The sequence below is a fragment of the Lethenteron reissneri genome, chromosome 28 (assembly GCF_015708825.2).
Source record: "Lethenteron reissneri isolate LAM-NWPU_2019-01 chromosome 28, ASM1570882v1, whole genome shotgun sequence".
NCBI classification, from domain to species: Eukaryota; Metazoa; Chordata; class Hyperoartia; order Petromyzontiformes; family Petromyzontidae; genus Lethenteron; species Lethenteron reissneri.
The window spans coordinates 8,771,678-8,792,402 of NC_083806.1; the positions used below are offsets into that span (position 1 = coordinate 8,771,678).

The 20,725-nt window shown below is 53.3% G+C and overlaps 1 protein-coding gene across 2 annotated transcripts in view; it reads left to right on the plus strand.

Moving 5' to 3' along the window:
* The window catches only part of SMG6 (SMG6 nonsense mediated mRNA decay factor), a 184,939-nt gene extending 165,113 nt beyond the window's left edge, over positions 1-19,826 (plus strand). For both annotated transcript variants that reach the window (XM_061561975.1, XM_061561976.1), the window contains exons 17-20: positions 1,912-2,068; positions 13,770-13,978; positions 14,384-14,465; positions 17,363-19,826. In XM_061561975.1, coding sequence (XP_061417959.1) covers positions 1,912-2,068; positions 13,770-13,978; positions 14,384-14,465; positions 17,363-17,493 — 579 coding nt within the window. In that variant the 3' untranslated portion in view covers positions 17,494-19,826. The remainder of the gene's footprint in view (positions 1-1,911; positions 2,069-13,769; positions 13,979-14,383; positions 14,466-17,362) is intronic.
* Positions 19,827-20,725: the final 899 nt, after the last annotated feature.

Sequence of the window (20,725 nt, forward strand, 5' to 3'; positions counted from 1 at the left end):
ATGTTGATGAATAATTAGCGGTTGCAGTTGTCAACGGATGCAATCATGAAGAACACTCTAAAATGCCGTTGTGACGCTGACGACTGCACATGGGACAGTGGCTGCTACAACAGTGGCTGCTACAACGCTCAGTTCGTATTAACTGGGTGCAGCGTCGCCAACTCCCTCGGTGGCGCTTGGTCACAACGTCGCGTAACGATTCATCGTTTAGGGTGGCACCACCCCTCGATGACGGTTAGCGCTCGTGACAGGCGAGGCGTGCGCGGCAGCGTGACCGGAACGAGCATGAATGAATCGTGTCGACGCTCAAGAACGCGAAGAAACGCCGGGGCGATGGCGGCGGCGATGACGGTGGCGGCACTGTGAGCCGTGCTCTGGCCTGCACCCCGCCACGGCCGTCCCCCGACGGCCCCGGTGCGTGCCGCTCGGTCGCGCTGTCGGATGTTTTCGAACGTGATTTACTTATCGCCCGGGCCCCAATCTGCTGTTGAGCTTGGAAGGCGTCCACGTGCGGCAGGATCCAGATGGGGAGCGCCGCATCGTCTCTCGCCCGCGGGGCCCCTCGTGGGCCCGTTTTCAGCTCCACCGTATCGGGCGGAGGAATGCAGAGGCGCCGTGCCTCGAGGGAGAGCGTCCGCTTGCTTTGCTCGCCCCCCACGCTCCTCTCGTCCGCTCCGACGTCTCGGAAGGGCCCCCCCCCCCCCCCCCCCAGAGTCACGGTGTTCTCTGACCTCTGCCGCGGGTCTGCGTTAGCGCAACAGCCAAGCCGGCGCGCGGGTTGGGTGGCTGGGATTGTACGAGCCCGACCCCACGGTTTTGCTGGCTTTGTCGATCGCTGTTGGGTGCACGAGAAGAGGCAGTGCCCTCTCCACCAAACCAAAGCGCTGTCATCGTTATCGTCGAACTTGTGCCACCGTGCCCAGAATGTCTCGCTTTCCTTGTCAAACCTCTTGAGATAATGGCTGGAGTTGAGGGGTCGCCACTTTTTACAACTACATCGTTGTGTTTTAACATCCCTGATATGACACTGACCATAACCGTCGCCCAATGTGCCAGATGCCGCCTGCTCTTCAAACTTTAAGTGAATATTAATGATTTTAGCGTTACACATTTACAACGACGTTAACATGTTTACAGCTCCGAGCCGAGCTTAGGGTTCATCGTTGTGCCATCTTCCCCTGCCCCATGCCCCCGTTCCCTGTACCCTGGTTTTGATACACGCCTTTTCCCATCATGCCCATGTGCTGTGTGTGGTGTGTGTGTGTGTGCTTGGCATGTATGATGATCGATGTGTGCTTTGTGATGTACCGGTATGTGTGCTATGTTTGTAGCGTGTTGTTTCATGGTGGTGTGTGTATCCCTCTGTTGACTGGGTCATGTCGCCCGCATGCCCAGCCGCGGCATGCCCAAGCAGCTTTTGTTTGGCTCGATAGAGCCGCATGGGGTAGAGAAGATATGGACTTATGCGATACAGAAGTTTGTGGAGTTGATTGGACTTGCCGATGACTGGTACCAGCGGTATCAAGATCGGCCTCTGTGGAGGAGGCTCGTGAAGGATGCTACTGGGCAGTTGTAGGCAGTCGCCCTCCAACAAAAACGGAGGGGAGAGGAGCGATGCTCACAACAACGAGTGGAGCGCCGGGGAGCTAAAACGTGGCGGGGTGATGCATCTGCCAAATCATCCCAGTCAGTCAAGCGAGCCTTCGACACTGCACGTGACGGCCTCAAGGTGCACCTAGCCAGGCACGAGCGGCATGGTGACGTCACCGCCACTTGGTGATGAACGTCGGCCATCGTCTTCGTGGTCGTCGCGGTACCTGCGGTGCGAGCGTGTGAGCGTGTGACGCGTGCGCGATTTGCCCTTGGTGCACGCATGATACTGCGTGCCCCGGTGTGGTGTGCCGTACGCAGGCGGTGCTGGAGGACCATTCGGGCGGGGGGTGCCGCATGGAGATGGAGGTCGTGCCGCTCTTCCTGGTGCCCGACACCAACGGCTTCGTGGACCACCTGCCGGGGTTGGCGTGCCTGCTCGCGCTGCGCCGCTACATCCTCGTCGTGCCGCTCATCGGTACGTTCCCACCGCGGCCTCCGCCGTTCAATCTCACGGGCAAGCCCCACGGAGGGCACCTGAACCGTGCGCGTTGGCGGGATCGACGTGGGTTCTTACGAGGATTTTAACAGCGGAAGGGGACAAAATACCGCACTCTCTTTTCTCCCCGGTTTTTTTTTTTGCCATTCGTTGCTTCGCATCCGACGTTCAAAGTTCCCGCGACGTCGTTTGGGGAAAAGCGCGGGCCATTGTGTGCCGGCACCGTGCTCACAATTTGGCACGTGTGAGAAATCACCTGCAAATTACTCACTTGGGATTATGCACGGCAACATCGCTCCGGCTGTGAAACTAACGCAGTGTCTGTGAAACTGGCGCCTTTGTCTTAGAAGCCTTGCGCTATAAGAATGGCATGAATACAAATTGCATTAAATTACTAACAATATTATTATTCTTAGCTGTGGCTAAGAATCATAATAATAATTAAGCTAAGTCAACAGGACATTTTTTTAAAGTTGCTCCATCACCCAAAACAGATGCATTTGAGAGGTGTTTAAGGATAATTTAAAAGAAAGGGCATATTAAAGAAATACCTGGTGAGTACGCGAGGTGGTGGGTGAGCGAGAGAGTGAGGAAGTGGGGGAACGGGAGGGAGGCAGTGAGCGAGTTAGTGAATAAAACAGTGAACGAGACAACTGAGAGAGTGCGTGAGTGAACAAGGGGAGTAAGATGGCAAGAGAGTGACTGGCAAGTGAGGGAGAGAATAAGAGTGAGCTAGGGAGAGATTGAGAGAGAGTGAGCGCGGCGTAAGAGAATGACAGTGAGAGACTCTTTGAGAGTGGGCTAGTGAATGAGAAGGGAGAATGTGTGAGTGAGAAAGTGATTGAGTGAGGAGGCTGAGTAAGTGAGGGTGAAAGAAATGAGCGAGTGAGAAAAATTAGCGAGTAGGAGAGGTTTAGCGAGTGGTTTGATTGAGAGAATCGTAGAGCCGAGTGAGAAAAAATTAACGTGCGAGTGAGTATTTGAAAGAGTGAGTGAGCAAGTGAGAGATTAAATCAAGACAGTGCAAGTGAGCGAACGAGAAACTGGGTGAGTAAGCGCGCGAGCGAGAGAGTGAGCAAGTGAGTTAGTAAGTAAGTGACTGAGTGAGTAAGCGAGCGATCGAGCAAGTGGGTTAGCGAGTGAGTAACTGAGTTAGCGAGTGAATGAGTGAGTAAGCGGGCGAGTGAGTAAGCGAGTCGGTGAGTGAACGAGCGATTAAGCAAACGAGTAAGCGAGCAAGCGGGTGAGTAAGCGTGCGAGTGAGAATGAGAATGGGAGTTGTGTTGGATCCACTGGGTTCCCAGGCTCATTGTGGTGTTGGGCCAGCGGAGCCGTGTGGGCATGAGCCCCACGGCAGTGCGCGGGGTTGCAGGCGAGGGGCTGGCACGGCGCCAGCGCAAATTGCTGGCATGGGGTTGGGTTTGTGGGGCCGGCTTTTGGGGGTTGGGAGTCGAGGGAGAGCGGTGGCGAGGGTGATTGTGGTGTGCTTGCCGGCGAGGAGGAATGGGTTGTTGGCAGTGTTGGAGAGAGGATGGTGGTGATGGGGTGGGGGGGGGGGTAGTGATGATTTGTGTGATGGTTGTGGTGGTGGTGACGATGAGATTTGGGAGTGGTGGTGCAGCGGTTAACGCGCCGCGCTACGGACACGGCGACCCGAGTTCGACTCCCTCTCACGGCCAACACCGGTGACAGTTATGTGAACCGGTCCCGGTCCTCCCCTAGACTGACTCGGCCTCAAGTGACTACCTGGTGTGGTAGTAAACACCGCTAATAAGTCGACAAAGGCGGTCAGGCATAGTGCTGGCCACCCACCCACCCCCTCACGTGTACCGCTGCCGGCCTTCATAGATGCTTGCGAACAGCACTTGCCCCAACGATCTGCTAAGGCTACAACGGGGGGGGCGATCTTTGTCTTTGGGATCGGTGGAAGTTTTCATAGGGGCTGGCGGTGCGGTCGTGATGATGGTGCAACTACATTGGTACAACGCGAGTGTTGTCAGCACCACCGGCTGTGGGAAATTGGTGGCTGTGTGTCACAATTAACTTCGTTTTAGTTTGGTGTTTTTCATCGGTTCCTTTGCTAATGCTTCTCTGTTATTGGCTCGTGTCGACCCCCGCCCCCCGGGGTCACTCTTGAAAATGAGAATCTCCTGGTCTCTTTTGAGTTCTCACCTGGTTACAACAGCATGAACTTCAAAGTCTTTTTGCTCCACGTACCTCATTGTAACTGCGTATAATTGACATCATATATATAAATATGTTATTCTTGTGCACAAGTCCACACGTGTATAGTGACCCTTGGAATCAATTTGAGGAATCTATGCAGGGAAACATAATCAGTGATGATGGCAGTGGCGACAGTGGTAGGGGTGGTGGTGGTGGTGGTGGTGTTGATGATGGTAGAGATGGTGGAAATCAAGGGTGTGGGTGATAATGGCAGAGGTGGCAGTGGGTGGAGCTGGTAGTGGTGATGCTGGTTGTGATAAGATCGTAATGATGGTTTGTTGCTGGTGATGATGATGATGAGGGTAAAAGTGATAGGGGCTGTCGTAGTTGTGGTGGTGGCGGTTGTCTTAATAGTGGTTATTGTAGAGGCAGCGGTGCTGATGGAGGTATTTGTGGTGAGTGGAGATGGTGAGTGGTGGCGAATGGCAGTGCTTGTGAATGCTTAAGTGACGCTGAGCGGTGGTGGTGATGATGAGTCGAGATGGTGAGCGGAGGCGGCGGTGGGTACACGAACGTCATGGAGGTTGGCTGCTCGCGGCGGGGCTCTGAACCCAGGCATCTCTGCTCGGCGGCGGGGAGAGTGAGCGAGCTGGCGCATTCGGCATCCCGTGACCAGATGTAGCCTCTCCATGCGGATGCGGGGTTGTGTTTACAGTGGAGTGCCCGTTGATAAATGATCTATTAGGCTGTTTACTCAAGGCGGTGGGCTTGTTTCATTCTAATAGAGAGCATATTGCAAGCTGAACAGCAGTTTGTCTGAATTTATGCTGCCAGATTTTTTTCTTCCCTTCCTTTAAAATGCTTTTTTTTGGTTGGGGGGGTGGTGAAGAACCTTTTTTCCAGAAAGGGGAGAAAAACCTATTCTTATTTTTCATGCTTTTTTTTTATTTCCTGCAAAAAAATGGGGGCGGGGTAGGGGGGGGCGGTTGGGCATCGCGGAGACAATAGACGTGCGGCCTCACTGGTGCTGAAGAGGCCCCTTTGTGTGGCGCGCGCACATCCCCAGCGTGTCCAGGCCGGCTGGTAATTTATTCAGGCATGCAAATGTTCAAGATGCGACACAAAGAGAAAACGGGGAGGGAGAGAGAGAGAGGACGGGGGTGGAGAGAGAGAGAGAGAGGTGGGGGAGGATGCGTGAAATGTCCAAAAGCCCCTGAGTGCCAACATTTGAATGACCCACAGCAGTGCGGAACATTACAAGTTACAAATAAAGTCGCCTCTTGTCAGCCCGAGCGGTGAGCGAGTACCTGGGACGTTGCCCTTGTTTTTGCGCGGGAGCTTCCTCTGTCGGTTATCAAGACGGACGGGGCTGGGACGCCCGTGCCGCGAGGACGCGATGGCGCCAGGGCCACGAACGCGCGAGAGTGGGCCCCGCGCGCAGGCGAGGGGAGTTTGGCAATGAAGGCACAGCCGAGCGCTCAAATCAACCTGTGCTTGGTCGTGAAGAAAAATAAAACGTCGCTCTTGTCAAAGTAGATTTAGGAAAAAATGTCAACTTTTAAAAAGGTTTTTTTTACCGCATTCCCAATGTGTATTTAAGCAATAATAAGTCGAGTGATGGATGGAACTGAAAAGCGTATAAGAATTAAATTGAGTGTATTGTATTGGCTGAATGCGAGAGATTTGAAGTGTTAGTGCTGTAAATGTTATTTTTTTGTGACTCTAACCATGTCACCTCCAGTCAAAACAATCCCACTGATTATCCAAGCATACGGGTGCTTTGGAGTGTAGGATTTAGCAGCCAACACACAAGGATTCTTGGGATCTGGCATGCAATTTCTAAGCCGTGGGAACACAAGGCAGCTCTTTAGCATTAGTGACCGCAGCATAGTCTGTTGTTTGAAAACACCAGCTATGAGGCCGTACAGACAGAGCAACACATTTCTGGATAACCACTTTATTGAGCAAACGATGTCCCTAAGAATTAAATGCAGCCCCCCACCCCCCTTTGCTACCAGGATTTTATGTTGGCGTCAACAACTTGTTACCGCTTTGTGTTGTAAGGTGGGTACAAGAGCAATGTTTTATTTATATTCTTTTTACCAAAGTCTCCTTATTATGCTTCAGAGCTGAGAGCCTCCTTGTTACACTTTCTCTTGCAGCGAGTGGCAGACGTGAACGGTTGAGCTGTTTGTTGTCGATCAGTCGGGGATGGTGCCGTGAGATCTCCCACCCCACTGTGTCCAGGCTTTGCTGAGGCTGAGGCCCAGTCTCGTGGAACCAAATAGTACGAAGACGCAGCAGAGTGGTTCCTCTTCCCCAAAGCTCAGGATCCCAGCTGGGGCACCCAGAACAGGGGAAGGTTCTCAATGTGTCACGAAACAATGACGCAATTTGAATGTATTTAGTCCGTCTAAATGCAACTGTATTGCATGAATGGCCTTCACAGATGAAATATTATTTTCAATAATAACAACGCAAAGGTCGGCGATGATAAAATGCAACATGCCTCATGGTGTGGGGCAGGAGGGTGACTTGGAGAGGATCAAGTTCAAGTTTCAAGTTCATTTATTAGGTATAGGCCTGTGAGGCATTCGGCTCTTGAATCGGGTGCAACCGCAACAAACAAAAAACAAAAACATGAACAAGAATAGATCTTAAAGTGACTATGTTGCAAACAGAAAATCCAAGAAAAGACAGCAAAATATTGCAGAAAAATCACCATACACCAACACTGTGTGCAAAAATCCCAGTGGGATGCAAGTCAAACAACAAAAACCACAAGACAACTTAGATTAAGGCCATCAGTCTAACTCTGTACTACAACAAACAAACATGGCCAAACCAAAAAACTTTTCGAAAATCACGAAAATAAAGCCATAAAAGCAATGAAACAGTGGTGGTCATAGGAACTGTGATCGAATTTTCACAATAAACGACGTGAACAACATGTACCACCAAACTCTGTAGCCATAGCTGGCTGCATGAGGATGGCCTCACGCTGCCGAGAGGGAGGTCACAAGGTCAAATTCTGCCCCGACCCTCCCTCGGCCGTGCCAAAGCCAAGTTGCTTTGTGCCCGAGCGGTTCCCCAAACTTAAGCCCCACTGCTACGAGGCAGTGCTTGGCCAGTGTTTGTAGCCATGCTGTTTTTAACAAAGTGCTGCCAAGTTGACCTCCATTATACGACAGTGTTAGTGCCCGTGTCAGCCCATATTTACTACTGTTAGCTTATACTTCTCATTGCACCAACTGTGACTGCAGGCAACGGTCCAGCTTGAGTATTTTTTTTTCACTATTTGTAATTGCATAGATTTTTGGAACATTCATTTGCAGATCAAGGCAGAGGAGTGCTTTTGTTTTGTTAGCAATTCGCTTCATCTTCAGAAGCGGATTTTTTTTGTTCCTTCCCACCGCAAACGTGGCACGCTTCCTGTAAAGAAATCTCCGAGAAGACATTCCGGCTGAGCCGAGCTGCCAGAAGGAGGACACCCCCGGCATCCACCGGCAGTGCTTCGCCCGTCCGAGAGCGACGCGCGACGCGGAGGGGTTAGGCGTGCGGTGAGCTGCCCCATGCTCCCAGCGCCCCAAGAGACAGAAGCCATCTCTCGTATCAGAGACGACGCGAGCCCAATCTGCAGCAGGGCCGGCAGGATTCGCCAGGAACGCCAGGGCCTAGCATGGGAGACCTGCCATCTCAAAATTTTAGCCCGTCAACCACGCTCGTCCAGGCTCCTCCTCTGGCGTGCGGCTCGCCAGAGGATGCAGCTCAGCTGCCACCGATGGTGAGGCTGCAAACTTGGGGGGACACCTTTCCTCGAGCCGAGGGTCCAGCCTTGGGGAGTGCAGGTTGAACTCACATTCTTCTTGGTTCTTTCGGTAAAGTCACGTAGAAGGGAAATAATAAAATAATAAAAATAAAACATAATAAAATAATTCTCACGACGTTTCGGCTACAACGCAAGCAGCCGTCCTCAGGTGACGGCTGCTTGCGTTGTAGCCGAAACGTCGTGAGAATTATTTTATTATGTTTTAATTTTTGTTATTTTATTATTTCCCTTCTACGTGACTTTACCGAAAGAACCAAGAAGATGAATCCCTGCAGTCACGAAAGCTTTAAATCGAAATTGAACTCACATTGTTGAAGGTTAAGCGCATTCAAGTTGCTGTACATGAGCAAGCCGATTGTGGCCGCCCTGCTGTTGTTGCTGCTGCCGCACCGTACATGTTAACGGTTATGCCACGAGTACATGAGTGCGCCTGCCGCGTCTGCCATGCTGGCGCCTGGTAGCCAAGTCGCCTGTTTTGTGCCACTCGACGTTTTTCTCCTTCGTGCCCTCGACTCAAGGAATCCGAGATGTCTGCCCAGGTCCAAGAGGCATCTCGAAGAGTTTTGGCCTTGTCGATGGCAAGAGGCTTGTTCCCGTAAGGATCCGCCGGATAGACTGAACAAGTCTTGAGGGCTCCTTGAAGGAGTTTAACAAACCTTTTAAATTATTTTTGCTATTTCCACGGCAATAATTGAAACTGGCGGTCGGGGGCTTCAGTTCCAGAAGTATTCCCTGTTATGCGTCATAGTTTTTGGGGTGAGTTTGTTTTTTTTTTTGCACAAGAGGGTCAGACCTGGGGATGCTGGCCCTCGCTGTAAACCAGCCACTTGTCCCCTTCTCCAGTGTTCGGTTTGTCGTGCGTTTCCCCCACCGCACACCCCTGTTCGCACGGTTGGCTACGTACGGTGCCAAAGAAGTTCAACAGGACCGTAGAGAACAGCGGGCCTTGTCTTCCGTGGCGCAACTGGGGGAGTGGAGGTGTTTGGGGGGGGGCAGACATTGCCATTTCTGTCAGGAATATGTGAAGACAACCATCTACAATCCTCCCAGCTCTCATCTCAGGGTCATGCCTGGGTGCCGTCGTTATTCCTTCATCGCGTTGTCACGTGGCTCCGCAATGTTGGTACACATTATTTAAGTTCTCAGGTTGCGTGAACGACAAGGCTATAGTGTGCAGTGTATGGTTTATTCTAAGCTACCTCTTCTGGTCGAGACTGTTACTGTTTGAGAGGACTCTTCTCTGCAGCGTGCCAACATGGGCACCAACACAAAACATCAGCCGAGTACAAAATCTACCTTCCTGCCTTACTCTCGCACATGTCCGCATTTTCTAGACGAGTTAGATTCCACCCGATGAAGTCACCTGACTTGTCTGACCCCCATCGGGTGGAATCGTCCTCTTCGAGTCGCTTTGAACTCCTGGCAGGCGTAGGAGAAGAGTGACAAATAACGGCGTGTGTAATGGCGGCGTGGCCCTGTGCACGCCTCTCGTGCAGATTACCAACCCGCGGTCACATACACGCACAGCCGTGGGCTGACCTTTGACCTGGCGAGAGCCCCCGTAACTTTAGAGTACAAATATTTCAAGAGAAACATCGGGAAGCTCTGTTTCGTCCAGGGGTGCCGAATGTCCGTAATTTACTTCATGGAAATTTTTTTTTATTGGGATTGAGAATTATGAGGTTGTTTTTCTTCTATTTTTTTTTGCCTTCTTTAATAATTGGTGGAGGCCATCTGCTGTCTACCCATGAAAGGCCGCTCTCGACTTAGCCGAGGTTTAGGATTAAAACCCAGGCGCTCATCGGTGTTGACTCAACGTGGGTATAAGCTCATCTCTGCATCAGTCCACCCGGCCACCTCCGCGTTCCAGACTTTGATTTAGGAATTCGCCTGTCGGAGAACAAATAAATAACAGAGCCGTGAGGCGGATGCGTTTTGTGCGAATCAATGTATCGTTTACCGCCTCCACGTGTTTGACATTGCAAGTGCAATGATCGCCTTCGGTGATCCTGCAGAGCTGAGCCACCATGCAGGCAGACTTCCTCTGACACTGCACGGCGCGTACTTCAGATCACAGTGGCCGTTATTGTGCTGGGGTGTTGATACACCTAGGGGGGAGGAGGCTGGCTGACTCGTTATCTGATGTCACATGGCAGGTCACTGGGCCACCACGTCTGATATCCTGAGTTTCCGATTCAGGCAACCATACCTGATTAAACTTGGTTCTCAGTTATAGCGGGTTGATGGTCTGAGCAGGGTCACCAATGACACTACTCTTGTGTTTATTCCAGTGCTGAGAATTTCATTTTTTAAAATTTAATTGCGATGCAAATTTAATTCTTTGCAGGGTATATAAAAGTTGTGCCCCGAGTGTGGATAGAGTGTGTCCTATTGATGTATTCAGGGTAAGCCGAAAAGGCTACCCAGATAAATAAATAAACGTCAAAAGAAACCAAATCACTTGAACCGGAACACAATTTGCATGCTAATTGGGCAGCTCGTTAGTTTTTTACGACGTCATCTTTCATGGCCATTCTCTGACGCAGGGTTGTGCACTGCTCGCTCTTGAGAGTAGTGAATGGAAAATGAGTTGCCTCTGGACATGATGCCAGTAGCCGCACAGTTGGAATATAATTAGGGGGGAAAAGTTTACCCTCCTGGACACAAAACCACAATTTGAAGAGAGTTTAAAAGCCAGAGTGTTTATGTTGATCTCTGTTGGCCCTTGTGTGTTATTACCCCCACGGCCCACTTCAGTCGCATGATCGCCCATTTAATAACAGCCCGTTTTTCAGGACAGACCCTGATTGGGATATTTGGTAATTTCCTCATCGGCGCTTTCAGCATTTGAAAGGAAACTTGCGTGTCCAGTCTCTCTCGTGTGTGATCGTGCCTAAACCTCGTTCATCACTTCAGCGCGGCATGATATTTTTTGGTATGGGGCCGGTAAAACTATCTCTGTATCCACTTGCCTACCTATCGCCCTCCCATTACCCCGCTCCACGCCTCTCCGTGTACTCCTCCATCTCCCTCTCTCCTGCCCTCCGTCCACACATTCCTCCTTGCCCTCTCTCTCTAAGTTTCTCCCAACCTACCCGCCTCGCCGTCTACCTGCCCGCCTGCCTGCTTGCGTACCAACTTTTCAGAACGAGAGACATATGCGTGTAAATTAACACGCGCGCACGTCAGGAAAGGCGCACGTGAAGCGCTCGTGCAAACAGTAATACGCGGAGTTGTGTGACAGCCCCACCGTCGCTGCCATGCACCTTCGACGGAGACACCTGAGCGGTTTGTACAGCAGGCGTGTTTACCGCTCGTCGTTGTCGTCGTAGAAGCCACGTCGCCTCCAGCCTTGCTGGGTGTATTCCCCCCACCCCCCGCCTTCTGCCGGCCGATAGAAAGGGCTCTCGCAGAAATCTGCGGAAAGCGTCCCGGTTTAACGCGCAAGGTGATACCGCGTCAATTGCGCGTTTGAAACTTTGCCAGGCATTTCCCCTGGAAAGTTCGGTTGAACTTTGGTTGCAGGTCAGCATGCGCAAACCTCTCGTTTCGCGTGAACTTGACTCAGAAATATTCTCACGCCACCTTTATAGTATCGGCCACGAGCTTTGGCGCCTCCGAGTATGTTTGGCCAGCCTGGTTGTGGGCTAAGTGCTGTTCGCTGCTGTTTCATGGACATGGGTTTGGCAAGGGGGGCGGGGCGGGGGGTGGGTTCGGTGGGTGACCCACACAGCGCCCACTCCACACAGGCCCTGCGGCTGTGACGGGCGCCAGGTGTTCATTTCGCAATAACTCCAGCCGTTCCCATCCTCCACACTCGCCCCCTTATGTGTGGTGTGGCCTTGTTCCACACCCTCCCTGTGTGTGGTGTGACCTTGTTCCACACCCTCCCTGTGTGCGGTGTGGCCTTGTTCCACACCCTCCCAGTGTGGTGTGTAGTCTTGTTCCACTCTCTCTGGATTCCATAGCGTGGGCAAACTTGGCGGCGCATTGTGTCACACGGCTTGTTTTTACAGAACATTTATCATTGAGGTATCGAGCACTATTGAAGTCCCATTTCTAATTAATATCAGGCGAACGCTCCGTGCACAGTTTGTTTTATCCTGCACACGTGGGGATAAAATTCCGGCCTTCCTAGTTGCTCGCTAACAGCACTTGCCCCAACGATTTGTTAAGGCTATGCGGGGTGGGGGCGGGGGGGGCGGGAAATTTTCGTCCTTTGTGGGTGAACCACGTAAGTTGCAGTGAACATAAGTTGAGCGAATGAACGCTTTGCGGCTGAGACGGTGTGCATTAACGCTTATTAACTCACGGTAAAGGGGGGAACGCCGGGGTCATTGCTGCGGGTGACCGTTGTGTGCGTGTGAGCGTGTGTGCGCATGTGCGCATCGAGCAGAGCAGCCTATTTGTCTTACTTAAACAAATTAATTCCATCTTGGGCAGCACTGCACGCGAGATATATGCCGAGTTACTCGACTGCGCCACTTAAGAACAGCGCCATTAATTTCCCACTGAGTGGGTGAGTGTGTGCGCCTGCTCCCGCCGAGCACACCCCCACAGGCCTCTGTCCGTATCCCGTGAGTGTGTGTGTACGTGTGAGTGTGTGTGTGTACGTGTGTGTGTGTGTATGTACGTGTGAGTGTGTGGGTGTGTCTGGGGAGTGGTGGCGCGGCAGTTAGCGCACCGAGCTCAGAACTCGGCGAACCGAGTCGATTGGTGCTCACGGCCAATACCAGTGACGATTATTTGAACCGGTTCTGGGCCTCCCCTCAGTCGACTCAGCGTTATATGAGTACCTCGTGCGGCGATGTGTAAACATCGCCGCTAGGAAGACAAAGGTGACCGGGCATCGTGCTGGTCAACCCACCCCCTCGTGTGCCATGCCGGCCTTCATTGGTGCTAATCGCTAACAGCATTTGCCCCAACAGTGTGTTAAGGCTATATGGGGGTTATCTTTTGTCTTTCTACGTGTGGTCCAACGCCCCAGTGTTTGTGCATGCGCTCATTTCATGGCCGTTAATTAATTTTTTTCACGATTTGTTCTGCATGCTTACTTGTTCACGGTTTTCCGTTCTCTTCAGTCGAACTCTCCACGATGCGTCTAACCTGAGCCCGCTTGAAATTCATTCTCTCTCGCACGAGAGACCCGCAGCAGAGTTGGGGTTGCACAGAGACTTCTCGATTCCGTGAACCAGTTGCGTCTTGTCCGTGCGTTGAACTTCTCTTGCTCCGCACGAAGCCAACCTCGCTCATCGGAGGTGTGGCTTGGTTGACCAGGCGTAGGTTTCCGCATTGACACTCGTACACAGCGGCCTGCCCTTGCGCGCACCGTGTTTGACGTGTGCCACGCACAGCCTCAGCCCGCCGGGGAGATGCCGAGGTGCTGCCTTCTGAACCGAACTCCTCAAGAGTCGTTCGCTTCGTGCCAGACGCCGCCACCGCGAAATTCCCTATGGGCCAGCTCCGGGTGCCGAACCTAGGACGTTTGGAGGCGTTAAATTCCGCCGTCTCGACACGCCCGTTATGAACATCCCCTCGAGATGCCGGGGCTCCAGGGCCCCCCCCCCCCCCCCCCCCCCCCAGAAGAGAGATCTCTTCCGAGGTGTTAGCTCGGCGCTCTCGCACGGCCATTATGAGCCCCGCGAGAGCCCACCGGTGGCGCGGTGCGCCCGTGTGCGTGTGCAGTGATTAACGAGCTGGACGGGCTGGCGAGGGGCCAGGACGCGCGGCGCGCGGTGCAGCAGGCGAGGCTGGTGCAGGAGCGGGCGCGGGCCGCCGTCGCCTTCCTGGAAGGGCGCTTCGAGGAGCGCGAGCCGTGCCTGCGGGCGCTCACCAGCCGCGGCAACGAGCTCGAGTCCATCGCCTTCCGCAGCGAGGACACGGCCGGGCGGCAGGTGGGACTCGCGCACCCACACGCGGCCGCTCGCCTGCTCTCGCCGAGCCTACGTACGACGCGAAAGAAGTTGGACGTGCGGGGAAAGGCACGCCCGGGCTCCCGCATGCCCGCATACCCACATCCCCACACACCCGGGCACCCATGTGTAAACACGCTTTGCTGTCCAAAGATACACCCGGGTGACCACGTACCCACATGCCCACACACACCCGGGCACTCGTGTACAGAAACATGCGTAGCTGTTCAAAGGCACACCTTGGAAACACTGGGGGCCCCCCACCGCGCACCGCCGCCAACATCCGCCGCCGGTGATCCAAGGGCGGCTCTCGCGGCGCTCCACCGCGTGGCCGCGTGACGCCCGCCCGGCGCTAACGGCGCCCCCTGCCCGTGTGCCCTCCCACAGGGGAACAACGATGACCTCATCCTGTCCTGCTGCCTGCACTACTGCAAGGACAAAGCCAAGGACTTCATGCCAACCAGTAAAGGTGCTCGCGTGCAACCACTCACTGCCTCCTCCGCTCGCTGCTCCCCCTACCACTCGCTGCTCCCCCACCACTCAAGGTTTCCGGAACACAGTGGAGTGGTGTGCACACGCGCCCGACACGCGCCCAGCACGCGGCATCACCACGCTGCATCACCACGCTCACTCGTCACGCTGGGGGTGTGGCAGTGTGTGTGCGTCGTGTGTCTGTTTGACTGGAGTGTTACTGTCCGTGTAGCTGCCTGTGTGCACACGCGTTGGACCTGTCACGCTGTGTCCACCTCGCGATTCGATGAATCGGCACGATCCGGCCATCGCGATTTATTCTCAGCATTGTTTTTAATCGCTGTGGTGAAGGTAACATTTCCAGTGGTTGCAGGGGTCACGTGAACCCATTACGGCACAAATTGAGAATAATTGATTCTCCCGCAAATGACTTATGCGTGTGTTGCGATCTTAAGAATTAATTTTAGTCAATTAATCGATGCGTAGTCGCATGCCTGATGTGTGTGTTGCTGACTGTCGCGTGCGCATGTGTGTAATCGCTGGCTGGTGTGTGGGTGACTGTGTGCGACTCAGCCTCAAACGAGTATCTGGCGCATGCTGTGTAAACATTACCACGAGGGAGACAAAGGCGGCCAGGCGTGTTGCTGGCCACCCACCCGCTTCGTGTGCCGTGCCCGCCTTCGTAGGTGCTCACTGACAGCGCTTGCCCCAACAGTCTTTTAAAAGCTACACTGGGTGTCTTTGTTTTCTACACAGACTACCGTCAATACGAAATTGCCGCCTCAGCAAATTTAACAAACAATATATTTATGAATAGGCTGAATTTAATTCACTAAAATTACAGAGCACATCAGTAAACCTTCAGAGCCGATATTTTTGGCCAACCGACCAACAGGAAAACGTTGACATTGGCAAACGTGGGACACAGCAGACTTGGCTGGGGTTCTTGCACCGAGCAGCTCTTCAGAAATCCAGAGCCGGTCCAAGTCTCGCATAAGTGACAGCGAGATATATTGCCCTCACAAAGGCCAATCAGTCAAAATACGGTTGGTCCGTTTCTTGCAGTGATCGTATTTGCATTTTACACACGTTGCAAGTGTGTGTCGTCGTGCGTCCGCGGGGAGAGGTGGTGACAGCACTGCGCTCCGAAGCCAGCAACCCGAGTTCGATTCCCATAGCCACGAATCGCATCGACGCGTGCTGTGGGCCACCCTGCCCCCAGGTCAATTCGGCCTAAAATGAATACCTGGTGCAATGTTTGACGGCCATCACTAGGGAGCCAGGGGTGGTCACTCCTAGCCCTTTTACCCCATCTCTCCATAACAGTCTTTGACTTGCGTGCAGCAGTGTACCTATAGTTGAAGATTTCCAATCGTTCATCCCCACTGGTTTCTTTTAAGTTACCCCAGTGCCTTTGAATGCGACGTCCAGGTGATCGCAGACTTGCACCTTTGTATTAACGCACAGACACGACGGTGCGGGGTGGGGGGCCCCTCTCAAGGGGGGCGCGAGGCCCGGCGGCATGAAAGTCGGGTCCAGGAGACCGTTTTAGACAGCTCTGTTGGAGCGATATCACCAGCAGACAGGCGGTGCTGAACTCACTATCTGATGGACCGAGATGATGAGAGACTGCACTCCCTGCTGCTGGAAGAGTGGGCCGACTGCCAGGAGGAGGAGGGAGAGATGCAGTCGTTCAAGTCGAGAGTCTCTGTTAGGCACGCAGACAACGTGGCCCAAGAGGGGCCTTCGAGGTGCCTCCATGCGCTGTGCCAAACCTCGCGATGCTGTTTCCTACAAGAGCAGGCAACGCCATGGGTTCACAGTGCCATTACAAGGCTGCCACTGCGGAGGGAGTGAGGGCGGGCATTGGTTCGCGTATTTTGGTACGAGCGAGGCAACCCATGGTGGGTGCACAGTCATATTTTAACGAGTCCTAGGCACCCCCTCCCCCCCCTCACCAGTATGCACTGATCTATATAGTGAAGTATGCTCAGACGCAAGTTTTAGTTGGTGACTCAAATTTTTATTGATTTTATCACCGTCATTGTCATCGGCTACGCCACCATCGTCATTCGTCATTTCCTCACCGGGGTCATGTTATGCACTGAGCCAGGGGGAGGAAACATTTGCATAAAGGAGTGTGCCTATGCAAATGCTTTTGAAGACGCCTTCTGATTAGCCCAGGCCCGATCCGGTAGCTGCCCCCCCCCGGGTGATCGATGATTTGTGAATGGGGCAAGCGGATTGAAAAATGTAGCGGAAAAAGGCGTCTAACTCTGAACATCGCTTCAAAATGTCTGAAAAAGACATTAGAAAGTTACTTACATGCTATTTACGTTCCTGCTTGAATGCATGTTCATATATTAATTTACTTAATACAAATGAAAGCAAATGTTTAAGAAAGGGTGCCATCCCAAACGCCCCGAACAGTCCGGCCGCCACTGGTCAAACAGTGGACACCGCATGGGGGGAGAGACCTTCAATCTAGCAGTGGATTGGCAAAGGGTTGGATGTGACAAATCAGTGGATGTGTAGTGCAGGTGTCGTGGGTCCTGTGACGTGGTACTGCCAGTTGCTACTGCTGTGCTGCTGTGCCCACCTGATCGCCACGCTCGCACAATTTGGCAATATTGGGCTGAGCCCTGAGTGAAAAGCTCCCACGCAAACAACAACAATAATGCTAATAATGACAACGATTAACAAAAAAGATTTGTAACGTGCACAGATTTCACAAAACGGGCAAATCGCAGTTCAATCGTGTGGACTCTTATAGTGATGATTTGCAGTGATAATAATTACTGCAGATGTTGCCGGCTCTTCCGCGAATCCGGTTCGCTGACCGCCGCTTCCCCCCCCCCGCCCCCCGTGCCGTCCCCGCTCGTGCCCGTCCCCCAGGAGACCCGATCCGCCTGCGCCGCGACGTGGTGCTGCTCACGGACGACCGCAACCTGCGCCTCAAGGCCCTGACGAGGAACGTACCGGTCAAGGACGTGCCGGCCTTCCTCGCCTGGGCCAACGTGGGCTGAGGCGAGGAGCGCACGGAGCGACCGCCCCGAGGGATCGGAATAGGAGCGAGCGGCGGCTTCCTCGCGACGCACGCGTGGCGCTTTTGACGGCCGCGCGCCCGTGCTCCTTCTGAGAGGAGGAGGAGGAGTGCGGGGTGAGGCGGGCGGCAAGGCGACAACGCCCGCGTGGCTACCCACTCGCCGCCAGCGGCGAGCCCCGGCTGCCGGCACTCGTCCTGAAGGTTTTCCCTCTCGAGCGCGGGTGGCGGTGACGCGCGGGCGACCGGCCCGGCAACCCTGGCACGATCGGCGGGTTGCGGCTCGAGGTGGTCGGTGGTGATCTCTGGAGAGAAGTGTCGTAAAAAAAAGGAAAAAAATAAAAGAACGTACTGTTAAAAGTGTTTAATGAAAAAAAAAACGGAAAGTTCGGGAAAAAAATAGGAATCGGTTGATGCGCAGGGGGTTTAAATGTTGAGAACAATTATAGAAATGTCAAGAACAAGAAGTGGAAATACCACGAATGCGCGGTGGTGGTGGTGGTGGTTGGTTCTGGGTTGTGTCTTCCCGTGCCGCACGGTGACGATTGTTCGCTGGGCAGAAGTGCTTTTTGGGGCGGCTGCAATTGGCACGATTTTTTATTTTTTTTAGAAAGGCTCGTGTTGGTGGAAGGCATTGAAAATGGTGATATTTATGCAAAAAAAGACTTGCTATTATTAATACTTTGGGGAGTTTTTTTGGAAAAGCTTTTAACACTCCACTCTTGGAACCAAAGCATCAGTGGTGAGGCTATTGGCAAAGACAAAATAAAAGTGTAACATTAACCTGTCAGGTTATTTGCTTAAAGTATTCCAAACGATCTTTATATTTGAAATTTTCCTTTTCCTGATTGAGTTAAATGCCCCCTTCGCTAAGCCTGACACAAAAACCTCCCGGGCCGAACCGCTGCGAGGCAGCGTACCACGACTCGTGGATGACCAGCGCTGCCCCGTGGACTTGGTGGTGCGTCGAGCAGCGGCGATGATGGCATCATGGTCTGAGCATTTGAGACCGGAGACGGAGCCGCGCGCCACGCTCTCTCGGTGGGCCTTGCGCCTCCTCCCTCCCGCGCGCCGTTTGTCTTTAATAAAGGGCAGGGGGTATGGTGGTGGAGGGCGTTTAATGAGCAACAGAGTCGCGGGGTTTTCGTTTCCCTCGCTCGCTCTCAGCCTGCGAGCCCGGCGGAAATGTACGGATTCCTCGCTCAATTCCGCTCGTCCTGCGAGGGCGGTGGTCGTGGGTTTGGGGTGGCGCGGTTCACGAGGGGGGGGGGGGCTCGCGCGGCGCAAGCCCCCCCCCCCCTCACCCTCGTGAGCCGCGCGGGTTCGTGGGAACGCACGCACGGCGAGGCTGCTCAGCCCAGCCGCCCCCCCCCCTTCACTCGCGCCTAACTCCCCCCCCCCAACTCTCCTGACCGCTTTTTGGCCACGGCTCGTTTTTGAGCGAGCGCCCTCTTGCCGGATTCCAACTTTACGCCGAGCGTCAGGGGAGCTGCTAACAGTTGTTATTCACTCTGCGCCGGACTTGGCAGCGCCAAACGGTGCACACTTCCTCTCCTGCCACCCCCACCCCAGCACCGTCTCCCCGTTGTATTTTATTCTCCCCCCCCACCCCCCCCCCCCCCCCGTTCTCTTTCGCTCTCTCATAGTTTGGCCCGTCCGCGTGCAAGTGGCTTGAGATTCACATCGCCCGACAGCCTGCCGGGCGCCCTGCCACTTTTGTTTCAAGTCCATCCCAGTTGCTGCAATATCGAGCGAGCTGGCACGGAGGGGAATTTTATGTTTAATGTGCGCTTCGGGGTCGAGGCATGCTGACGTGATTGTACATCAAAAGGAATCCACGTTGAGCTCGTGACGGCTGCTGTGCTTTTTTTTGGGTGGTACGAGTGTGCCCCATGTGTTTCCGTATTGCAGGCAACATGTGTGCCATGGATTTGAGTTGGCGCGTTGTCTCGCAGGCCGTAAGCACCCGAGTTTGATTTATGTGCCGTGCACATTGGTGGCAATTGGTGTTCCAGCTCGCCGAATTGTCAACTCGCCCTACCGTACACGGTGCATAAAAACATTGGCACTGGAGAGGCAAAGGTGGGTGCTGTGCCAACCTTAATAAGTGCTCGTTAGCAACACTCCGACCAACAGTCTTTCCAGGCTTAGAAGAATGGGTATCTTTGTATTTGAGCTCAGGTGTGCATGTGCCTGTGTGTTTGTGTTTTGGAGCATTCATATCTGATGTTTTCAGTCATGTTTGGCTTTATACGTGTGTGTTCATTCATTTGAGTAAAAATAAAAAAAAAGTTGAGTTCAGTTTTTTTGCGTATGAGTTGTCTGAATTGTGTTAGGTGGACATCACGGAACACAATTCCATCCTCAATTTCATCGAACTTCGGGGCGGATGTCTCGTCAGAAAGATGTCCTCCGCGAGGAGGTGACGCTCGTCATGTTTCGTTGGGGCGAGGCTCCAGCGGCTGCCTAAGATGGCGTTGCTCTCGTTCGGCAAACGACGACGCGCGGAAACCCATTGCGAAATTATTTCCCGGGACCCGGATGCGTTTCGGGGGAACATTCGGTAAAGATGTAAACAAAGATACGGTACAATGGAACCGGACCATCCGTGGCTTCTCTGCCCAGGAGTTTTGAGACGGCGGTCGACCCTCAGACGGCCAAGACCCAGAGGAGGTTGAGGAGAAAGGCCCCCTGGTCGGTTTTTAGCGGCAGATCGGCTGGTTCACTGGGTGTTGCGTCTCGATGTGCGCGCCATTGGCTCAAAACACCGGCGACCGTTGCCGATCGCGCGGTGACCCCCGACCCCCGTGCGCGCCCACGTCTTGACGGATGCCGAAAGTGAAACGTGAAAACGGGCGTACACGAGGTCTGCAATAACAAAAAGTTAAATACGTGGCTTGATATTAGTGTTCTTATTGTGTTATAAAACTGTTTTGAAAATAGAAAAAAAATGTTCAAGAGACTTTCTTACTCTTAGAGTGTGAATCGCTTCGTAACGGGCGTTCACTGACATCTCTTTGGTCTCAAGAGGTGTTTGGCCCTCATTGTTGCCGGTCTCCTGTCACCGTGTTGGCGAACTTCGCCTTATCGTGCTGAGACGAGACTGCACTAGCTGTCTCTTCGCATTCAGTTACAATAAACAAAAACATATTTACCAGGTAAGACCCACTGAGCTCTCTAGCTATTTTTTTCAGAAGCGACCTGGCCACATGATA